This window comes from Suncus etruscus, chromosome 4 (assembly GCF_024139225.1).
Source record: "Suncus etruscus isolate mSunEtr1 chromosome 4, mSunEtr1.pri.cur, whole genome shotgun sequence".
NCBI classification, from domain to species: Eukaryota; Metazoa; Chordata; class Mammalia; order Eulipotyphla; family Soricidae; genus Suncus; species Suncus etruscus.
This window is the reverse complement of record NC_064851.1, coordinates 80075195-80089991: the sequence shown is the minus strand read 5'-3', so window position 1 is coordinate 80089991 and position 14797 is coordinate 80075195. Positions and strand designations below refer to the sequence as shown.

General features: G+C 36.0%; 1 protein-coding gene across 1 annotated transcript in view; it reads right to left on the bottom strand.

The window, feature by feature from the left end:
• CDC40 (cell division cycle 40) overlaps positions 1 to 14797 on the bottom strand; it is a 45191-nt gene that overhangs the window by 22141 nt on the left and 8253 nt on the right. The window contains exons 2-5 of the mRNA XM_049771177.1: positions 11776 to 11862; positions 6296 to 6425; positions 1390 to 1473; positions 196 to 335 (exon numbers count right to left, since the gene is read on the bottom strand). Of these exons, the coding sequence (XP_049627134.1) occupies positions 196 to 335; positions 1390 to 1473; positions 6296 to 6425; positions 11776 to 11862 (441 nt within the window). The remainder of the gene's footprint in view (positions 1 to 195; positions 336 to 1389; positions 1474 to 6295; positions 6426 to 11775; positions 11863 to 14797) is intronic.

The following is a 14797-nucleotide window of genomic DNA, read 5'->3' as shown; positions in this document are numbered from 1 at the left end:
TTAAATTAAAAGTATAGAAAAAGATAAAGACATACAAATGTTCAAAAGAGAAAGATTTTACTATAATTTTTTAAGGCAGAGGAATTCTGATGAGTCATTTGGTTTGCTAAAGAAATTTCAAATTTATTAATATTTATTTTTCCAAAACATACCTACCATATACCTGAACCAATAAAGAAAAACATCAAAGCTTACTTCTGAAGGTTTGGCTACATCTTTTTCATCCACATATTTTGCCCAAGGTCCCAAGAAACCATCAATATTAGAAGCATCATTTTCTTTGAACTTTTTTCTCTTTTCTGTTTTCTTCTGACCAGTTTCAAAAACAGTTAAGCCTATATTAAAAAAAATAGAATGCTTACTAAAGAAATAGTAAATTTTATTTCCCATTGTGAAGGTTATCTATATTAAAAATCAAGTGGTCAGAAATTTGACTGTAAAGCACAAAATCTTTGTGACTGCAAGATCTAAGAACGAGTTAATGTAATCATTGGGATTCAGCCTTTGGGGCAAGAAAATGCCATTAACATATATTGCAAATTCTAATACTTTGAAAGAGAAGATCAAATTATATAATTCTATATAATCTTACTTAAAAAAATCACAGATCTGAATCAGTATTTTTAACCACTTTTTGAAAGAAACCTAGAAGTTTCATTATTCATACTAAATAATGATAACGCTCCCTTTTGGGGAAGACTGAAATACTAAATTAATATTTATCATATAAAAACTGAGTTAAATGACATTAAGTACTTATCCTTGCTTCACTTCAATATAAATTAAGTTAGTTTTCTCCACAATCTGTATTCTTTTTAGTTTAAGCTTAAGTTAGATTCTTCTGCCTTAACTGGCTGCTCATAAAGAGTAAAAGGAAAAGGAGGGGATGCTTCTAGTTGAAATTCTGATTTGAATAGGAAGTGGGAGACTGCAATCGTCATGTGAAAAAAGAGAAAGGCTTAAGGAATGATGCTTAGAGTGAACTGTTAACTAAATTCTACTTATGGAGGCGTCCAACCTAGAAAAAGAGGTCACCAGTATTTTTAAAGACCATTTTAAGTTGTATTTTATACAAAAACTGCTTAAGAACTATTTTATGGGGTGGGAGAAAATTCTACTTTACTAAATAGAATCCACATATCTAGTTCATACCAAGTTCATACACCATGGGCATACTGATTTTATAGTATCAATGGCTATTATACAATCTTCAGACTTTTTCTTATGATCATTTTGGGTAAGATTTCAATGGGTGACTCTAATTTCAACTTTTAAAAACATGCAATTTCAATTAATAAAAAAGCAAGGTAAATAAAATACTATTTTTCTTACTGTCAAAGGTTAGTATGCAATACTTAGTAGATATAGAAAATATTTCAAATAATTTACCTTGATTTTTTTCAGCTTCTTCTACAGAACCAATATATTTAGTAGTTACTTGATGATTATCCAATGAAGGGTCCAATGCATAACCTAAAAGGAAAAAAGGAGAAATTATTGAAAGAAGTAAAAAATTTCATATTACAAAGCTTATAAATCAAGTAACTAGCATTGTTTTCTAATAGTTTTTAAGTTTCAACTTAAAATGGAAAATTTAAGTTTCAAGTTCATTACAAAATATAACTGTTGACTTCATCAAAAAAAATTTTTAGGGGCCACGGAGGTAGGGCATTTGCCTTCCATGCAGAAGGACTGTGGTTCGAATCCAGGCATCCCATATGATCCCCTGAGCCTGTCAGGAGCGATTTCTGAGTGTAGAGCCAGGAGTGACCTCTGAGCGCTGCTGGGTGTGACCCAAAAACCAAAAGAGTGTCCAAAAATAAATGAGACTCTTTAAGTAGTGCTGGGGTTAGGGAACATTCAGAGCAGTAACTGTGTTGGAGATCACCAGGGCTTCAACATGAAGAGGCTGGAAACTGAGGTTGGCATGCAATGCCAGGGACTGAACTCAAGGTCTTGTGCCTGCAAGGCATGTACTCTACCCCTTTGAGCTCTCTTTTTTGTCTTTTTCTTTTGGTTTTTAGGCATACTTGGTGGTACACAGGGTTTACTCCTAGGTCTGCACTCCAGGATCACTCCTGAGGAAATTGAGGAACAGGGATTGAAAACAGTCAATTGCATACAAGGCAAGTGCTCTCCCTGTTGTATTACAGTTCCATGAGCCTCCCCCACAGCTTTCTGCCAACCCTCTTAGCTCTCTTTTTGCTATTCAGATTCACTTATTAGAAAACAAACACATTTCATAATCATCTTCCCAGATAGTGAAAAAGATCTCTTAGGACCAATCTTTCTTTCCTGAGCTATGTTTTTATTTAGAAAAACTCAAAACATCAGGTTGTCCTATGAATTCTTCAGCAGAGTTAAAAAGTACCTTCTAAGTCAAATCTGTAATACTAGCATTAAGAGTCTTCTCTGGCCAAGATATCAAAACTTATCCCAAATGATTTTCTTACAAGCTTAAACGTATACATATATTCATTCATATATTTGGAGGTTTAGAACTATTTCTTTTTTCATTTTAGCCAAAGATACACTAATCAACCTATTAATTTATATAATAATTAAAAATATAGGATAAGAATAACACAAAAGCTACCTTTTGTATGTGCAAGGTAGTTTTTATTGAAAGTGGGAAGATGTCAGGGAAGAGAGAAGTACATATTTGAGGGAGAACATACACTTTTCCAGAGTGGAAATAAGCAAAGAAACAGGGACAAGCAAGCAAGACACAAAGTCAAGGGAGAACTATTTTGAAAATGTCAAATTCAGTAAAAACTATTGATTTCAAAATAAAAAGTACTTCAACTTTGTTATTTATATTTTCTTAGTAAGAGAATTATATAATACATACCATAAGAATATATTTCTTCAAATTTTGATAATAGAGTGAGACCAGAATGTGCTATTCTGTGGTATGTAAAAACTTAAGAAAACTAATTACATAAAAATTACATTTTTCCTCAAATAGGCTGTAAGCAGGATAAATGTTCATAAGATGAGTTATAATAATAAGAAAACCAATTACATAAAAATTACATTTTTCCTCAAATGGGGCTGTAAACAGGATAAATGTTGGTAAGATGAGTTTGAATAATAATATGGCATATACACAGCAAAGAGAGTGACATATTTATCATTGTATAGCCTATGACCTGTGATTTATTATAAATAAGTTATAGCCTATCTTTTAAAAGAGTATATATTTTAATGAGTATAGTTAATATCTTAATTTTCTAGTCAAAAATTAAAAGAGATTTTTTGGGGGGGAAAGTTAAGAATTTGTTTTCAAGTATACTTTCAAAAAGTTAGGATGTAGATGTTTAGTATACTCTTGTGATATACTAGAATAAAACCAACTACCTGGCTATTAGCTCATTTGCATACATTTTTTTTTCAGTGTTAAAATATATTCTTAGGCAAAGAAGCATGATGTCAGAAAAGGAGCTTTGGAATCACAGGTTCTAATCCCATAAGTTATTTCATCTTTCCCATCTCTGATGTATAGAGTTCTGTAAGTGATTTTTTTTTAAAAAATGAGACCTTTTAAGACTCACGCAATTTAGACTAATGCCTCTTAACTTAAATATCCTATATAAATATGAAGAATATATTATCTAAAATATAATTCTATCTTTTTTGTTTTGTTTTTTGTTTTCTTGGGCCACACCCATTTGATGCTCAGGGGTTACTCCTGGCTAAGCGCTCAGAAATCACCCCTGGCTAGTGGGGACCATATGGGACTCCGGGGGATCGAGCCGCGGTCCTTCGTTGGCTAGTGCTTGCAAGGCAGACACCTTACCTCGAGAGCCACCTCACAGGCCCCTATAATTCTATCTTAAAGGAGACATACATCTCCACAGAGGGTTTCCTTTGTATTATTGTGATTGGAGAGACACAGTAGGAGGCGAGGAGAGAAGAAATCTACCTTGTCCTTTTTGTGGCTTCTCTATGCCAACTCAGCATCTTGCTAACTGAAGAAAAGAAACACATACATTTTTCCTTTTCTCCATCTTCTGTAGTAAAATCTATACTATCTCCTAATAAACAATACTTTATTATTACTACCACTACTATATCCTACCCCAGAACTAAGGGTGCTTATGGTTGGCCACGATAAGACAAATGTATTATCTTTCTAGCTCCCATTTGATTCTTTTTTTGGTTTTTGGGCCACACCCGGCGGTGCTCAGGGGATACTCCTGGCTGTCTGCTCAGAAATAGCTCCTTGCAGGCACGGGGGACCATATGGGACACCGGGATTCGAACCAACCACCTTTGGTCCTGGATCGGCTGCTTGCAAGGCAAACGCCGCTGTGCTATCTCTCTGAGCCCCCATTTGATCTTTTTAATAGAACTAACTGTTGTCTGCTTTGGGGCTTGATATATGACTCAAGAAAGAGACTAGATACAAGTGTAAAGAGCATGTGTAACATGCTGGGTATGATCCCCACTAAATAAATCCTGAACACCACAAGGTCTGATTCTGGTTGTTCCAGAATACTAAATAGTAGAGCACTGTTGGGTGTGACTCCTGTTTGGAAAAAAAGATTACTTTCCTTGTTGGTAGTCACATCTTAAACAACTCGAAAAGTATCAATGTTATTTTTGGAGCCTTTATTAATACTGGTACTCCTAATTATTACTAGTGATAGCTCAATAGGTAATTGAGAAGAAAAAACTCCTTACAAATGATTGATCACAAATATATGCAAAACCTTCAAGCTCACAAATAATCAATTTAAAGATAATATTTTAATAAGCAAAAAACCAAGTATACACACTTTGTATAAAGAGTAATTGAACTGGGCCAGAAAGAGAGAGAAAACAGCAGGGCACTAGTCTCGATCATACTGGCCTTGGTTCAATCCCTGATACCATAGATAGTCAGTCTTTCAGCCTTGCCAGAAGTGACTGCTGAGCAGAGTACAGGAGTAAGCCCTGAGCAGAAATTCAAAACAAACTAAAGAAAAAAGTTATATCCTTTCGCTGATTTTGGACTGAAAGTGACCATGAATTCTTCCTAGTGATTTTAGTACTCTACAATCTTGGTTGCGAATGGTGCATTGGTGAATTAATTACAGCCTTGCCACAGTGAAAAAATCTGGGACAAACCTTTCCAAGTAAGCTGTCAAAATGTTAAAGTGATAAATAATTTAGTCTATTTGTACTAATTCAGTCTCAGTTTGGATCATTCACTAATTATCAGGAAAAAGTAACTTTAGAATAATGTACATTATTATAAAGCCAATTAATAGATGTCATATAGTTTTTTAAAATACTGGGAACTACTTAGATTACAATAGTGGCTTAAAAAAGTGAAGCAGGGGCCGGAGAGAGAGCATGGAGGTAAGGCGTTTGCCTTTCATGCAGAAGGTCATTGGTTTGAATCCCGGCATCACATATGGTCTGCTGTGCCTGCCCTGAGTGCTGCCGGGTGTGACCAAAAAAAAAAAAAAGTGAAGCAAAAATTTCAGTAAATTTTATAGATTGATAACACATGTACATATAAAGAAAGTAAAAGCTCACTTCTTCCATAAATCTTAAAATTTATTAATTAGTTTTAAATGAACATAACAGTAAAAAGTATCATCAAACACACAGTACTTCACATAATATATTAACTTTAATAATAGGACCAAAACCCTGTTAATAAATAGCATTATGTAAAATATTTGAGACACTGCATATTCAGTACTGGCAGAAAAAATTGTTCATATACTAAAATAATTATTCTATAAGCAATATAGAAATATATTTATAATTTAATATATATATATGTATATATATATATATATATATATATATAGAGAGAGAGAGAGAGAGAGAGAGAGAGAAATATAAGAAATATAGGGGCCAGAGAGATAGCATGGAGGTAAGGCCTTGCATGCAGAAGGATGGTGGTTCGAATCCCAGCATCCCAGATTGTCCCCCGAGCCTGCCAGGAGCAATTTCTGAGTGTAGAGACAGGAGTAATCCCTGAGCGCTGCCAGGTGTGACCCAAAAGCCAAAATAAATAAATAAAAATAAATAAAAATAAAAGAAAGAAAAGGAGGACTGGAGAGAGTCAAGTGGATAAGGTATTTGACCTTACACTCAGCAGACCTAGGCTCTGTATCTGGAATCCAATGTGGTCCCTCAAACACTGCTGGGAGTACCCCCTGAGCAGATGGAAACAACCTCCAAACACAGAACAGAATATAGTCCCAGAGCATGCTATGCACATGCACATACACGTGTGCGCACACACGCACACACACACACAAACGTCAAATTTGAAACTGTCTTATCCACTCACCATATGTGGCAAAAGTTCTTCTTTGTTGTTCAAACATAAAATCATTGATATGAGCAGGCTCCGCATAGCCAGAAAGCATATTTCTAGGGGCAGCCATTTGCTGTGTCCTAAAGGGATTTTCTGGTCCAAACTGCAATAAGGCAAAGAAAAGAAACACCTTAAATTCTGCACACAGAATTAGTTAAGATTCAAACACAATGCTTAATATCTTAATTCTAAATCATCACTGGCCAATTGCCAATTTGGGAAAATGTTCACAACTGAATAATGGCTGACGAGGAACTCAACTTACCTGGAGTCCTTACATTTTAAACAAAATTTAAATTAATTAAAGTAAAGTATTCTAGTGGCTCAGTCATAATAGTCAATCTATAACACAACAGCCAATAGCAGTGGACATTCATTTACTGCCTTCCATAGTACATCTTCACAGTAAGTTCTATCTGACAGTGCTGCTTTGATCACTGATAATGAGTAAAGTTTTGTCTTAAACAGTATTTCACACACACACACACACACACACACACACACACACACACAAAGTATGTGTGCAATACCGTCTGGGGGGAGTGTGGGAGAAAGCACTAAAATGTTCCAGGAAGGCAACACTTTGGGTGACTTTTTATGCTAAGGTGAATCACACTTTTCTTGTTTGTTCACAAAAAGAACAAAGAAGGAAACTTCCAGGGAGACCATCCCCTCACTCCTGTCCCCCAAACAGGTGGTCCTGTTGATTCCTGGCACTACTTAGTCTCTTGAGCACCACTATGAATTACTCCTGAGTTCCAAGCCCCGATCACTGCCAGATGTGGCATCAAAACAAAAAGCAAAAAAGAACTATTTTCAAAAACATGAAGATAAATTCTAAATGTTCTCCTGAGAATTTGTTATCAATATGATAGTATGTACAACAATCTGAGTAACAGACACGCTTGTACAATTTTTAAAATTTTTTAATATATTTTATTTAAACACCTTGATTACATACATGATTGTGTTTGGGTTTCAGTCATGTAAAGAACACCACCCATCACCAGTGCAACATTCCCATCACCAATGTCCCAAATCTCCCTCCTCCCCACCCGACCCCCGCCTGTACTCTAAACAGGCTTTCCATTTCCCTCATACATTCTCATTATTAGGACAGTTCAAAATGTAGTTATTTCTCTAACTAAACTCATCACTCTGTGGTGAGCTTCATGAGGTGAGCTGTAACGTCCAGCTCTTTTCTCTTTTGTGTCTGAAAATTATTATTTCAAGAATGTCTTTCATTTTTCTTAAAACCCATAGATGAGTGAGACCATTCTGCATTTTTTCTCTCTCTCTGACTTATTTCACTCAGACAGTCAGGTTGTAAATACATATTTCCCTCTTAGCATTTGTATTTTTATCTATTTATTTCTAAGGTATGTTATTTTTAGAAGTCTTAAATGTTCCCTTAAGTTTTATGAATTTAGAGAGTAACAAACACACTTTTCTCTTAGCATAACCCAAAAGAATCAGGTAAAATGAAGAAAAGCAGTAAATTAGACTAAAAGAATGGCTTTCTAAGTTGTCAAGTTCTATATATAAATTGAGAAATCTTATCTAAATAACAGGATAGACCATTTAGGGAAAGTTAGGCAAAGTCCTTGGTTGGGAGGGAAAAACATAGTTTTACAATCAGCTAAATTACTGAACCAGCAATGTCTGAGGCATAGCGGTATAGCTCCAAACTTCAGAATGGCCATCAATCTAGTCTACAGTTATAGAGTTCAGTGATCTCAACTCAAATTTCCAGATAATGGCACAGGCAGGAAGTATCATCTAAGACTTGGTTAACTAGCTAGCTATAAAATAGAAATAAGTTCTTTATGAAGTTGTGGTAAGAAGTAAAGGGGACAGGTATATATGGAAACCCCTCACTCTGGTGCTTGGCCGTCAATAATTAAAGATAGCTTTGTTTCATGGATTTCCCCCCCATCATCCACATTCTTGCCAAATGAATCTTGTAAAAATTCAGCTGTGATTATGCCACATTTCCATTAAAGAAATTTAGAAACGTCTTTATTGTCTATTAAATCAAGACCAAATTTTTCACATTGACCCCAAGAGACTTGTTTGATAAATTATATAAAGATCATTCTAATTTTACTACCCTATCTTTTCATCCTTACTGATGACTAAAGAATTCCTGTTCTTCTGCTTTTATGATTTGACTCATGCTGTCCCCTTCTGCCCAGAATCTATCATAAAAACCTACATTATCATCAGTGCCAATATTACTGTAAATATCAATAAGAACTATCAAACTATCAGTTCTAAATTGCTTACTTTGTGCCAGAGATTCCTAGGTCACCATATTCTCATTTATCCTTAAACTCTCTGAAGTTGGGGCCAGACCAATAGCACAGCGGTAGGGTGTTTGCCTTAATTGTGGCTGACTCAGGACAGACCTGTGTTCGATCTCAGGCATCCCATATGACCCCACAAAGCCAGGAGTGATTTCTGAGCGCACCCTGACCATCACCGGGTGTAGCCCCCAAAACAAAACAAACAAAAAACCTCTCTGAAGTAGAAATTACCTTCATTTTATCTATGTGAAAACTACAATAACCAAAGATCACATTAGAACTAGTAAATGAAGGCAAGAAATAGTACAGAAGGCAAGGCTGTCCTGAGTTCAGTCACAAGTATCCCATAAGGTACCTCAAATACTACCAGGAGTGATCCACTGAATGCAAAGCCAAGATTAACCCCATGAGCACTGGCCCCAAACCAAATAAAAGTGAATTTAAAGAAAACAAAAAAAAAAGTTAAGTGGTTCGTTTTATTCCAAAGTTCATGTTCTTGTTCTTAATGTGGCTTGTGTTGCTTTCATGGAATATTAGTTTTGGGTGAGGGGCCTGGGAGTTATGACCATACCTGGAAATCCTCAGGGCTAACTCCTGGCTCTGTGTTCAGGGATCACTCTTGGTAGTATTTAGGATACCATATATAGGTATTGAGGATTGAACTGCAATCAACCACATACAAGGCAACACCCTACTGTTGCCTCCAGCCCCAAGGAACTTTTTAGTTTTTACTATCTTGTATAACCTCTTCTTTGGTTAAATACTAGATCAAGGAGAAAGATTATATTATATAGGACTAAATCCTCAAAATATAGAAACGTGAAATTTTTTTAAATTAAAAATAAAATTTTGTACCACACCCAGCAGTGCTCAGAGGTTATTCCTGGCACTGTGCTCAGAAATTGCTTCTAGCAGGCTCGGGAGACCATATGGGATGCCAGGAACTGAAACCAGGTCCCTCCTGCTTATTGTGCTAGCGCTTCAGCCACTAGAAATGTGAATTTTATTTAGTCAAGTTCCAGTGAGCTTTTCCCAGACTTTGTCAATTTATACAAATCCTAGTCATAAAAATCAGAAATAATAATGTTATGTCATAAATAATTTTTCTTGCAACTAAGAAACCTACAAGCACTGACATGCTGCTAGCATAAACCAGTTTATATATTTAATGGGAGTTTTTCTAACCCAAAGAAGAAAACATTAACAGATTGTTAACTCCACAAAAATGAGGTTTATTGCCTCATTACTATCACGACAATTTTTTTTTATCTTTTAAATCTTTCTTGAAAACAGTAATCATACATTTTATGCAGGCATAATATATTCTCATATATAATATATTCCTTTTAAATACAAGAAAAATAGTCTAGGGGCCAGAGCGATGGCACAGCAGTAGGACATTTGTCTTGCATGCGGCTGACCCAGGCAGACCTTGGTTTGATCCCCCGGTGTCCCATGTAGTCCCCCCAAGCTAGGCGCGATTTTTGAGTGCATAGCCAGGAGTAACCCCTGAGCATCACCAGGTGTCATCACCAGGTGAGGCCCAAAAACCAAAAACCAAAAACCAAAAAAAAAAAAAAAAAAATCTATAGACAATATACTATCACAGAAATGGCACATATTACACTACTTCCAAATTTTTGCATTTTCTGAACTCACTGCTCAGTTTTATTGATTTTCACTAAAAAAACATCATGAAACATATATATATATAACTTTCAACCTCTGTTCAAAGAGTGCTGATGAATATACAGTAGCCTCAAGTTTTACATGCTACAGGAATCTAAAGAAATGGGATAAAATAACAAAACATGTCACAATGCCAGTGGAAGAAAATGAGGCTTCTGTTTCCAGAAAACAGCAGAGCTGACTAAATGCTAGCATTCACCTCCCTTACTGTGCTATACTATACTTCTCAGTAGCCAGAGTATAAGTGACGGTGGAAACCTAAAGAGACCAATTAGACGAAGAAGTTTTATGACAGTACTTTCTTTAATTAAAAAAAAAGTGTGCTGACTATAAGCTAAAGAAGGACAGATATTGAGTGAATTAATTATTTTTCCATCATGATGCAGAGGTCTCATTAGCTCCAGCTTTCAAGTAGTTCTATAAGATCTAGCTACCAATGTCTTATTTTGTTTTTCATGACATGCCATTTTTATTTCATAAAATATTCTTTTCCTTTTTGAAAGGAAACCCCTCCAAAATGTAGAAATGTAATGCTTTCCAAATTCACTTTCCTAAATGAACAATTTTCACCATTCATTTTCCCCATTAAATTTTTTTTATTCATTCATCAATATTTGTTACCAGAGAATAAAAACAAGATGCCCTATTCAGAGCAGGCAGTAAATGCAGTATTTTTAATCAGTGATCAAATCATTATAACTTTAGGTTGTCTGTATAGTTTGCTTTTTAGTGTTCACCACATAAAAATATTTAATTACATGTTTCATAATGTATAATGCTATGGTTCCAGAGTAGATTATTATTGCATTATGATTAAACAATTTTCCCTCTATTAATTTATAATATTTTCTGATTAATGTTGAAAGGAAGATTTTTTTACCATATTAACATTAATATAATCAACATTATATTCATAACTTAACATTATATTAATTCATTATAATTAATAATACAATAAAATATTGTTTCTCTTTTGGGTCAAGGAGACTAAATTATATGAATTATTTATTATTATAATTAGTTAATTATAATTAATAATATAGTAAAATAGTAATATTTCCCTTTTTGGATCAGGAGATTGCTCAAAGGGCTAAAGAAAATGCTTTATATGCAAGAGATCCAAGTTCAATTACTGGCACAGCATGATCCCTTGAGCATTATTTTCAAACAATGAACTGGGATTAGCTCCTGAGTTTGGCCAAAATAAAGAAAATAGTCATTTCTATTCAGAAGAAATATTCCATGTCATCAGAGTTACATGTAGGCAAGCAAAGAGCCAGTAGATTTTAAAAGTATTCTCACTTAAACAGACTACTTCTACATTTGAAAAATAGGACGTATTTCTCTGAAATTTTAAATCATATTTGAAAGAATAAAATCTTAAAAAAAATCACCAGCTGTTTATTTTATCCACATATATTCAAACTTTGGCAAAGGCAGAGCCTTAACATATCTTACCTCAGGAGCAAACATTGTCTCATAGGTCGGGTTATACTGAACTTCTTTGACGGCAGGGTCAAGATGAACCCCAGTCTCCAGATCTTCCTAAAAGCAAACCAAATAGACACTGAAGCCACACCAGCCATTTAAACACCAATTCTGTAAACACCACACTAGTACCTACTAAAATCCAAGAATAAATAAAAGTAGTGATTATATTTTAAGAATTTAAAATGCACAGATCTTTCCTAAAATACCAACTTCCTCCTATCTTATTAAAAAAATCATTTCTAAGGCTTGGGAGATAGCTCTCGTAGCAGAGCACAGGTGTAGCAGGCATAAGTCCCTGTGTACCAAACACAGGCCCTGGTAGGTAAGGTTACTGCCTCCACCAATAGCAATGCACTGCCAGAGGAGACTTTCTTTGGGAGAGGAGCCAAATTAGTTAATACTATTTAAAGTTGGTAAGAGATAACTATAACTCTGCATTAATTCACATAACTTGATACTCCAATACTTTTATTGAGCAAATCTTAGTGGATGAGTACTGACATCACTTGGGGGAACAAGGAGTGGTAGGGCCCAGAATTTTCTGTGACAGTGTTGCAACCATATTCAATCCTCTCCACTAGACAAACATGGTGGTCTAACTCTTATGTAATCCCACTCCTTACAAATAAATTTCAAACTCCAGATTGAATGTCCCTTGAATTCTAGGTCTAGACTGATATACCAGCCTTAAATTGACATCTTTTTTTGTTCCCCCACGAATAACTGACATCGTTTCTCCCAAGGTGTCTAATATACATCTCACTTCTTATGTCCCAAAAAGGAACTTGTGGTCTTCTCTTCCCCAATGATTCCCTCTACTCCTTTCTACCTATTACTTACAATTTATTTTCCATACTTGATCAAAGATCCTTAGAGTTATCCCTAATTCCTCTTTCCCTCAGACTGATACCCAATACCCAAGATAGAGTAAATTCTCTATCTTCTATATACATCCAGCTTTCAGGCATTTCTGTTACTTCCCATAATACTTTAGAGTTCAGGGGTCTCAAACTCGTGAGCTCTTTGTGGCCCTCTGTACAACATTTTGTGGCCCACGGCCGGCCTTCAAATATCGCAGTATTTAATTGCAGTAAAAATCACATTAGTAAGAAAAAATCACATTAAACATTCGCATACCCTGAGCAGTTCCGTTCGGGGTATGCAAATGTTTAATGCGAATTTTTGCGATTATTTTTCTTACTAATGAGATTTTTTATTGTGAATATTCGGTAAGCGAATAATCACGAATACTTTGTGTCTAGAGCAGACGTCATTTCTGCTGCTCCTGCCCGCTGTCTCTTGCATTATCGGAGGTCTAAGGAAGAGAAGGGAGAGAAGTTTATTACAGAATTAGATTTTGTCATACCTTCATCATGACTTCATCGAAGTCTGCAGTGAAGAGAAAGACTGATAACGAGCACAATTTCAGGAAAAGTGGGAGACACAGTATTTCTTGTTGAGCACAGGGGCATCCCTACATGTCTTATTTGCTTAGAGAAAGTTGCAGTGCACAAGGAATACAACTTGAAATGTCATTATTCAACTAAACATGCTGAAGAATGTGCAAAATATCAAGGAAATGAGAGAGCCAAGCAGGTTGCCAGTCTTAAAGCATGTCTAATGAGGCAACAAGATTTCTTCAAGAAAGCAACCAAAGAGAATGTTGCATCAGTCGAAGCTAGTTCCATGGTTAGTGAGATGATTGCTAAGGCATTCACAGGAGTTTGTTGAAAAATGCACATTACAGGCTGCAAGTATTATCTATCCGAAAAAGAAAGATCAGTTTAGCAAAATCAGCCTTTCTGCCAACACTGTGGCAGAGCGCATTTCTGACATGTCAAGTGACATTTATCATCAACTGTGTGAGAAAGCCAAATGTTTTGATGCATACTCAGTTGTTCTTGACGAGGGCACAGATATAACAGACACTGCACAACTCACAATTCATGTCCATGGTGTTGATTGCAATTATGCATTGACAGAGGAGCTGCTCACAATAATTCCAATGCATGGCCAGACCACCACTAATGAGATATTTCGGCATCTGTGTGATGCCATTGAGAATGCAGGTTTGCCATGGAAGAGATTTATTGGAATGATAACCGATGGAGTGCCATCGATGACAGGGAGGAAAAATGGACTGGTGGCACTTGTTCAAAAAAAACTTGAAGAGGAGGGTGTAGAGAAGGCCATTGCTCTTCAGTGCATTATCCATGAGCAGGCCCTTTACAGTAAATGCCTGCCATGTGACAATGTGATGTCTGTTGTTGTGAAATGCATCAACCAAATCAGGTCCAGGGGCTTAAAGCACAGGAGGTTCTGTGCTCTTTTTTTTTTTTTTAGAGGAAATGGAGTCAGAATATGGAGATGTGCTCTATTTCACCGAAGTACGTTGGCTCAGCAGGGGAAATATCCTGAAAAGATTTTTTGAGTTGAGAGAAGAAGTGAAAGCCTTCATGGAGAAGGATGGGAATGCTGTTTCTGAGTTGAGTGATCACAAATGGCTCATGGACTTAGCTTTTCTTGTTGACATCACACATAAGCTGAATGTACTAAACAAGATGTTACAAGGTCCAGGGCAGCTTATCAGTGCTGCCTATGACAATGTGAGAGCATTCTCCACAAAACTTGTGTTATGAAAATCCCAGCTCTCTCAGACAAGCCTTTGCCATTTCCCAGCATGCAAGGAGCTTGTGGATGCAGGCATACCATTCAGTGGTGAGAAATATGTTGATGCTATTTTTAAGCTAGAGAAGGAATTTGATCACAGATTTGCAGACTTCAAAAAGCACAGAGCCACTTTCCAAATTTTTTGTGGACCCCCTTTCCTTTGATGCTCCTGTGCTTCAAATGGAGCTCATTGACCTGCAATACAACTCTGATCTCAAAGCCAAGTTCAGGGGGATTAATGGAAAAGCAGACATGCCTGGGCAATTTTTGAGAGAATTGCCCCCCAGCTTCCCTGAGCTTTCCCGAATGTTCAAGCGCA